The sequence below is a fragment of the Cydia fagiglandana genome, chromosome 16, assembly GCF_963556715.1.
Source record: "Cydia fagiglandana chromosome 16, ilCydFagi1.1, whole genome shotgun sequence".
Classification (NCBI taxonomy): Eukaryota; Metazoa; Arthropoda; class Insecta; order Lepidoptera; family Tortricidae; genus Cydia; species Cydia fagiglandana.
Window position 1 is genome coordinate 7,308,530 of NC_085947.1, and position 9,718 is coordinate 7,318,247.

At 39.6% G+C, this 9,718-nt stretch overlaps 1 protein-coding gene and 1 long non-coding RNA gene across 2 annotated transcripts in view; one reads left to right on the forward strand and one right to left on the reverse strand.

Annotated features, from left to right (window-relative positions):
- The window catches only part of LOC134671882 (uncharacterized), a 274,843-nt gene that overhangs the window by 43,399 nt on the left and 221,726 nt on the right, over nt 1–9,718 (reverse strand). The gene's annotated exons all lie outside the window — the stretch shown is intronic.
- LOC134671818 (transmembrane protein adipocyte-associated 1 homolog) lies at nt 641–9,560 on the forward strand. The gene is made up of 6 exons (XM_063529644.1): nt 641–1,039; nt 1,111–1,406; nt 2,137–2,391; nt 4,029–4,728; nt 5,484–5,613; nt 6,939–9,560. Exons 1-6 carry the CDS (start codon nt 942–944, stop codon nt 7,056–7,058), a joined length of 1,599 nt encoding a protein of 532 aa, XP_063385714.1. The 5' UTR covers nt 641–941; the 3' UTR covers nt 7,059–9,560.

Sequence of the window (9,718 nt, forward strand, 5' to 3'; positions counted from 1 at the left end):
TACAAACTTCATCGTTATCTAAAATCGCATACAATTTGTTGCAAAGTCTGTAGGAGCCTTTAATAATGGTTGCATAGTTAAATAAACCCTGACCAGGAATATATGATCACGCGCCATGTTGCGGAATTTTACTGGAACTAATTTTTTCATACTATACTGAACTGTCACCCAATACATGAGAATAGCAGCGCCCTCTTGACAATGATCATATATTACTGGTGAGGCTTTATAAAAATCAGATCTTCCGATAATTTGTAATCTGGCAACTCAAAGTACCATAGACTTTAGACATATTTTTGGGGAAGTTTGCGTACAGTATCGAAGGCAATGAATCCTATGAGCCATTTCAATTACCATGGTATTTATTAATTTTTATCTTGATATTTTCGTATATTTTTTGTTGATATACTTATCATGTGTATTTTATTTAATGAGAAATGAAATTCCAACTTTATAGTCCATATAGTCATTGTTGATTTGTTGTGTGGTATCATTTGACTTTTTTGAATGACCACCCATGACCGCACAGCTTAACAATGGCTTAACAGTAATATGATTGGTTAAAATAATGTTCAAGAGCAATTTATCCAATCGTATGTAAGGATTTAGAATAAAATTGTGCAGAAGAGATCAAATAAAAAAATATATACTTCATGTACAAAAAACTACGTACGTACGAAAGATTTCCCAATCTTGAACGATGGCAGTAATTTTCGCATTGATAACTTGTTACATCGCTTACGTTTCGTAATTTGTAGTACAGTAGAAAGCCAAGATAAAGGAAACCGAAGTGTTATGAATAACAAAAAATATTGGAAGATGTTGACGTAGCGCAGTGGGAGAGGTATCACTAACTCGATTACTCAAATTGAGTTATGATTCCTTTGCATAGGGCTCCAATGTTTTTCTAATTAGAAAAAATTTGATGGCAACGCAGTAAAATGTGGCACTTTGATGTGATGAACGGGTCCGATTTGCCTCCCGTAAGCGAGGATACATTTTGTAAACACATTTTAAATTCGAGGATAAATAACTCAAGGTAAGGCAGCAGTGGCCTTGTGCGGTTTGTTTTTATGTTTGTTTTTGTGCTCATGTTAGCTTTTGTTGCAGAGTCCGAATTTGGGATCTGATTATATTGATACCGAACGCGCTGTTCGTGCTGTTTCTAGTGGTGAGGTTTAACAAGGCGCAGCTGAAGCTCCGAGCGACGAGTAGCCCGATATTCCTGACTTTTTATTCGTTGGTGTGGGGCAACGTTATAATAAGTGTGGTGAGATGTGCGGTGGCGATGACGCTGAATGCCCCCATGCCGCTGGGTGGCCAGGTGGACAAGGTGTTGTGGGTCATGGTGAAGTTTTTTCTATTGGCCACCGAGATGAGTGTTGTAATCTTCGGGTTAGCATTTGGTAAGACTTGTATCTATAATTATCTTACAGATTTTGTTAGCCTAGATTTATATTAATAATTTTTGTAATTTAATCTTAATTTTATGTAGAAACTGTTGTCACAATGAAATTTACTATGGGACCAGTGAACTTTCTCCTGGGCCTAATGACTTATGTTTAGCTTTATTATCACCAGCCTATATGACTACACCCTATAAAAAGTCCCCCTATTATTATACATTATAATACATGGCAGTTTTAGGGCTACAGTGCTTATAATTGCTCAATAGTGAAATATTGGAGAGTACCTTAATCAAAATAAACACATTTTTCCACAGTTAAGACAAACAATCTAAACTGCGGAAATAATGTGTATTCTTACAAATAATGACCATGCCCCATTGGCCTGGTTTAGCATCATTTTTCACTGAACTGTGTCAACCACAAATGTGGTCATTAAGATCATTACCATTTAGCAATCATTACATAACTCAGAATAAAAAAACTCAGCTAGCCTGGCCAATGCAATTGGCTAGCAATTTATTTACATTATTTATATCTCTTTAGTGATTTAAAATCTTTGAGCATCATTTGCTAATAATTTACTAAATTAAACAAATTTAAATTTATAACAATGTTAAGTGCTTAATTGCCTTATTAAAATGAGCCCGGACTGCAGAAACTAAAGGAAATTATGTTTTGATATTGTTTATCATTTTAACATGTAATTAAATTGCAATTTATGTTTTAGGTCACATGGATAGCCGGAGCAGTATAAGATATGTCCTGATGGCGACCTCGTTCATATCTCTGGCTTTCACTATCACTCAAGGGACACTGGAGTTCATGAAGACTGATGATGACACTCTGATAGCGGGGGATACGGACTTGTTTGAACATGGCGGAGTGCTGTTCTGGTTTACTTCGTCGCTTGTGTTTGCATTCATCTATTTTCTGATATTGATATTGCCATGGACCCCACTGAGAGAGTATTTGGCATTACCAAGTAAGTTTACATGTCACATAAAAATGCCATACCATTAAACCATTGATAATCATCTGTCCCTATCTGTCATTTTGTAATTTCTGTTCATTAGTAAGAGACAAAATTAACACAGGTTAGTAAGTGCATGCTAAGTATTAAATCTCCAATTCAGTTCTTTATTGTAGTATCATATTTATGGTAATGGGTCAAGAAACGCCAAAGTAAGAAAGTATGCTAAAGCAGGCATGGATTGGTTAGTCAATAATTTATATTAAATTGTCGCAAAAAGGCAGAAATGAAAACTCTGTTGACGGCATTACTTTATTCGATATCGCGATTGCTGTTACGTATTCATTTATATAACACTTATTTATAATAAAAATTATACATTATAATTTGCATCTAATTTTTACTCTATATTCGCATTAACAAAGTGATAGAGATTATTGTTATTGTCCGGGATTTATTAAAATGATTCATTTAAATGCAGTTACACCAGTATATTGCTACTTAGGTAGTTGTATATGGCTATAGTAATAATTATTATTCATTGATAACACTATTGTAAACAACAGGACGGTACTAATTCATTATAAATCATTTATTATTGATTATATCAAACGGTATGTGTAGGTATTTAATTATGTAACTTGATTGTATAGAAATGTTTGTTGAATTTGTTGATTATTACTTTCTTTTGTTGTTTTTCCTAGACAAAGCATCAGTTCTGTGTAATACATATACACATTAACACGTAGGTACTGTATAAAAATCACGTCACGACGAAGCGCCAGAACGAACTTCAACTAATTTTGTTATCAAAAGAGACGCATTCGAACAATTATTTTTAGACTATCCTAAAGTGAATAGAAATCTTATCTAAGTTCAAGGTTTATCACAAACAGATAAAACAGACATTCACTCTTGTGAATTTAGTGGGGGGTAGGGAATGCTCCCGGGACTTGAAATTATAAGGTGCGTCGGGTATATTCTCGGTTCCGAGACTTATTATGAAAGTACCAGGAACACATCCTAAGGGAGAGGAAGGGATTGCTAAGGCGTCAGAGCCCTCCCAAAGTTTCTGAGTCAATCAATAAACATTTTAGGGTTCCTACTTAACTTAATGAGGGTGCTCATGTTCAACCCCTTCCCAAACAAATGTCCTTAAGTCCACCACTAAAGTCACGGCTAAAACTGCGTCGTAGGGACAATCCGGCTCAAAGGACCATTGTTTAAGATCTGATTAATGTGATCTAGGTTTATCTATAACAACTGCTGTTCTAAATATAGACTACGCTTTATGAAGCAAATACCATTCATAGACGCTTGTTTATTTTATTTGTGAAATACCACATATCCTTTCTGTTACATCACCACCATTTTATACCACATCAGCCACTAAAACTTATTTCTTGTTAAGGAGCCCACTGATTAACAGTCCGCCGGACGGTATCTGCCTGTCAGTTGTTCGGAACTGTCAAAATTTTATTCTAACTGACAGGCCGATACCGTCCGGCAGACTGTTAATCAGTGGGCCCCTTTATATATATGTTACTACTTTTAAAAGTCAGACTGTAAGATCACTCAAACACCAATTTGCAGTGACAGCTTTATACCCAAATCTAGTAGTTATTCTGAACATATATTTATTGTTGCAGCGAAACTGTCTTTCTACCTATACATCCTCCTATTGGCGCTCCTCGACGCGACGCAGGCCGCCGGCGCGGGCATGCTGCTATGGGGCCCGATACCCTCGGGGCTGTGCGTCGTGGACGTGACCACGTGGCTGTACTACTCGCTCTACACGCCGCTAGTCTACCACACGTTCCTCAGCGAGTTCTTCAGGTATCTATACATTCTACTGGCGCCCCTCGACGCGACGCAGGCCGCCAGCGCGGGCATGCTGCTATGGGGCCCTATACCCTCGGGGCTGTGCGTCGTGGACGTGACCACGTGGCTGTATTACTCGCTCTACATGCCGCTATTCTACCACACGTTCCTCAGCGAGTTCTTCAGGTATCTATACATCCTACTGGCGCTCCTTGACGCGACGCAGGCCGCCGGCGCGGGCATGCTGCTATGGGGCCCTATACCCTCAGGGCTGTGCGTCGTGGACGTGACCACGTGGCTGTACTACTCGCTCTACACGCCGCTAGTCTACCACACGTTCCTCAGCGAGTTCTTCAGGTACCTATACATCCTCCTGGCGCTCCCCGACGCGACGCAGGCCGCCGGCGCGGGCATGCTGCTATGGGGCCCTATACCCTCAGGGCTGTGCGTCGTGGACGTGACCACGTGGCTGTACTACTCGCTCTACACGCCGCTAGTCTACCACACGTTCCTCAGCGAGTTCTTCAGGTACCTATACATCCTCCTGGCGCTCCCCGACGCGACGCAGGCCGCCGGCGCAGGCATGCTGCTATGGGGCCCTATACCCTCGGGGCTGTGCGTCGTGGACGTGACCACGTCGCTGTACTACTCACTCTACACGCCGCTAGTCTACCACACGTTCCTAAGCGAGTTCTTCAGGTATCGTTCTACCTGCGCGTTTTTATGGCGCTTCTTAACGTTGTTCTCAAACTGATGCGGGATGCGGGTGACCACATACAGAATGCATGACTATGAGGGTCCATACACGAGTACCGTCTAAAGCGTACCTATGCATAGCTATCTGATTCATTTCAAACTCACAGACGCGCCCGTCAGCCGTTTTAATGTTTACGATTGCTTCCACCTTTTGACCTTTTTGTCTCAAGATTTAATTACCGACAGTTAGGCAATTAATTCTTGAGACCGTAAAACCAAGTATTCAGTTTTTATAAACAGACTGTCAGTAATTTATTGTTGGTAACTCTGAATTTTCTCTGTCTTCAACCTGAAGGAAATTCTATACGCCGTTAAATATGTCGTATTAATTAAACCAAATAATAATAATTAAATTGTACAACGGGACTTAATCGCGTATTTAAGTGTGGTCTTCTCCGAGACCACGGGGACAACTCCGTCCTCGAAACGTTGGAAGTAAATCTTAAAACTTAAATATGCGATTAAGTCCCGTTGTACAATTTAATAATGTGTAAAAATAGTGAAAGTCCTAAATATTTATTTTCCAGTGTATCCCAGCCAAGCATCATGTTCTCATACAAGGCGCAGATGGACGAGCCTCTAGACGACGACCAGGTGTCGCTGCCGCACCAGCAAAGCTTCAGCTCGCTCAAGACAGACTCCGATTACATCTACCAGGTATCATATCTAAACAGCCAAGCATCATGTTCTCATACAAGTGCAGATGGACGAGCCTCTAGACGACGACCAGGTGTCGCTGCCGCACCAGCAAAGCTTCAGCTCGCTCAAGACCGACTCCGATTATATCTACCAGGTATCATATCTAAACAGATTGCATAAAATATTGTAAAAAAATACAAATAGCTAAACGCGCGCAAACAGAAGAATCCAAATGAATCCCCGTTTGCCCCGCACTCATTATGCATGGCCTGTAGTTGTACCTGACGAACGTTGTCGCCTGCGTATCCATAATGTAATATAGCGTCCATAATTCATATAATTTCATAGAAGTTTGACAATAACACTTGCACAGTCGTGAGAGTCAGGATGGCGGGTGTACCAAAATAAAAATACTAATGATGTGCGTTCTTTATGTTTTATGTTTCTTTTTGTACCATAAAGTATTTTACTACTACTACTAAAAATAAACAAAAGGCATACCATATTTTAGTACTTAATTTGTACTATTTGGTACCACCTTTAAAAAAACTGTACCTCACGGTATTTAAAGTTATTCTTCTTCTTCCTCGCGTTATCCCGGCATTTCGCCACGGCTCATGAGAGCCTGGGGTCCGCTTGACAACTAATCCCATGATTTGACGTAGGCACTAGTTTTTACGAAAGCGACTGCCATCTGACCTTCCAACCCAGAGGGTAAACTTATTGGAATTAGTCCGGTTTCCTCACGATGTTTTCCTTCACCGAAAAACGACTGGTAAATATCAAATGATATTTCGTACATAAGTTCCGAAAAACTCATTGGTACGAGCCGGGGTTTGAACCCGCGACCTCCAGATTGCAAGTCGCACGCTCTCACCGCTAGGCCACCAGCGGTATTTAAAGTTATTATTATTATTAAAAACATTACACGCGCCATTCTGACAGTCAGAATGGCGGGTGTATTTTATTACGCAATGACGGGATTATTGATAAATTCTATAAAAGCCAAATTTTACTACCTTTTTTGTACTTTCATATTCAATTATAAATTGAGACATTTTATTTGTGGTTTCCGAGATTTACTAATTTTACACTTTACACTTTACTTTAGTTAGACCGTAAAAAGTTTGCAGCGGATTTGATAGCCCACGCAGTGCAAGTGTCATATTAAACGTCAAACTTCTATGAAATTATGACGTATTAATAACACTTACACTGCGTGGGCTATCAAATCCGCTGCAGACTTTTATTGGTGTGACTATATTACAATTTTCACGCAAAGTCTGGGCTATCAAATTCGCTGCGAACTTAGCTTGGTCTAACTGTACACACGTTATTTCCAGCAAAGCAACAGCGTGTACGACAGCACCCTGTTCGAGGCCGGCGGCGCCACGCCCATGAACCCCGCGTACTCGGCCTCGCTGCAGAGCCCCGACTCCATCGCCTCCGCGCACTCCACATAACGATAAGGTCACACATCCAAAGATATTAGTCATAACTGATTTACGGACTTAGGTGCGGACTACGTTTTTGGGACATCTTGGCAACGTGGGAATTTTATTTTTGACAAAAACTATGTATACACTTTTCTTTCAGACTTTATTAGGATGGCTCAAAAACTACTTATTCTTGAGTTAGGGATACCCCTCAATTCTTTTACTGTCATAATATTATAACTCTCAAGAAAAAAATGCTAAAATTTCAATTTTCAAAATCGAGGGGTTCCCAAAAAAATCTGAAGAAAGCGTTTTTTCGAACCGTCCTAATGAGTATATACCTAGTATATTGGCCAGTTAGGATCTGAGAACAGCATATTAGAAAGATTTTATAGTTCTGACCCAAAACCATATCAACATGCAAATCATCTACTTATATGGATGAAAAAAAAAATGCGTTCAATCTAAGAGTAGGAGAAAATATTTTTGCCCCAAAAACGTTAACGTCTGCTTAGTATCGTCATGAAAAAAGAAATAATAAGACGCACCAAGTGGTACATTTGTCAATTGACATACATACAGATGTAGTGCATAATTGTTTTCCATCGTATTTTCTCGGAAACGTTCGTATTTGTCATGCTACTTCAGTCAACCTCAGAACTTTTTGTACCGAGACTGACTGAAATAGCAAGACACGTTCGTATGTTTCCGTGAAAAAACGATGGAAAATAATTATACACTACGTCTGACGGTTTCGACCACCAAACTAGATGTCGTCACGCTTAAAAATCTAGCTACAGCCACATAATAAATAATAGTACTAGGTACAGAAGACTCACTCTCTAACAAAACGCGTCTGTTACGATCAGCACAGATATGGCCGCTAGGTGGCGACAGCGCCACTCCCGGCTTCTGGCTTTCCCCAAAATTGGTGTGGAACGGATGTACTTTTAGCTACCTGTAGCAAAGCGACGAAATCGTGGAGTGAGCCACGCCTGCTACAGCATACTGTACGTGGCAACACTGCGCCATCTAGTAAATCAGTAAAATTGCACCTACAATTTTCCGCTTTCTGCGTATTATTATTTCTCTGTCTAAGTTATCGTGTAACGATTAGGATTAATATAGTGCTACTTAAACTTGTCTCGATCCATTTCTAAAATTATTTTCTATTGACGGTTATGTAAATACAATTTATTTTTGTGATATCGTGAGCCAGTGATCAAACGAATGACGAGACTGTATGACACCGTTTCTGCTTAACTTTAACGCGGTTATATATCACACTGATGTATCGGACGCCGCTCTGGAGTGTGAAAGAGACAGCGCTACACATACAGGGTATTTTTTTCTAGCCATATCTTTGCGATATGGACGTACAAGCCCCCTAGGGCTTAACTGCCGCTATACACTAGTGGTTAATAGGGAGGCGAATAGGGGAATTTTCGGCAATACTCGAGCGTGGCAGTTTAAGATATGAGAGATACCTTAGACCTAATAGAACAACCTTGTAAAGTATTTAGCTCTATATGTAGTGACGCGCGCGTAGGATAGACGATCAGATTAGTAAAAAAAAATGGATAGTCTGAAATACTCGAGCGCGTCAGATTAAGATATTGGGGGTTGATTTTAGTGTTTAAAGACTAAATTTAACTAATCTGACGATAAGTCCTTGACGCCGCCGAGTTATAGGGTCGCGAACTTGTAAAAAAAAAACGTTAATCCGGCATTCTCGAGCGCGATTTTTTTATTTTTTATTTTGAAGAATATAATCTAAAACTTACTAAAAATACAAAATCTGCCGGTTTCCGCATGACCGGAAGTGTGGAGGAGCCATTTCGTCTTCCTAAGAACGCGTTGCGGCATATAAGTCGCGAACGATACATTTTACAAAAAAAAAGTTTAAATAAACAAAAAAGGTAATTTGATTTTACACAAAAAAGGTCTCTTTACATTTTTGTCCAAAGTTAAAACTTTTTGACTTGAAGCATCATGAAATCGGTCAGATTAAGAGAACCCACCGACATTTTTGTCAGATTAAAAAAATATGCTTTCAGGATACCGGGATAAACCTCCCCTATGAAAATCTGACGCGCTCGAGTATTTCAAAAAAACTTTTTTTCTTTGCATTTTCAAAAATTCATCGTAACTTATCGTCACGCCGAAATCGTCAGTTTTTTTAAAGGAAGCTTCCTTGGGGCCTACTTAACACCCCTTCCGAAAATCTGACGCGCCCGAGTAAATTTTTTTTATTTGCATTTTTGACTACTTTATATGCCTACCCCCACCACGCAAACCGGCAGATTAGTATACCGTTGTTATCAGAGGCACTCGGGGCATACGTAGTATGAATATCTGACGCGCTCGAGAATGCCCAAGTAACTGTTTTTTTTAACATTTTTGAAAAACCGTACACGCCAAACCCACCGCTAAAATGGTTTTTGCCATACGAGCTTTTCTTTTCGAAATTATTTTATCTTTCGATTTTGATAGGTCTCGACGGCGCCGTTGAATTACGCCATTTAGCTACCTCGCCTCCCTAACTATAGGGGGCTTTGTTCGCTGTCATATTTTGTAAATGTATAGGCTTTTTGTTACTAAATAAATGAAAAAAAAAGTCATACTGAACCACTGATAATTTTTTTCATACATTTTGACAGATGTTATGTTTTTTCTATGGCAGAATC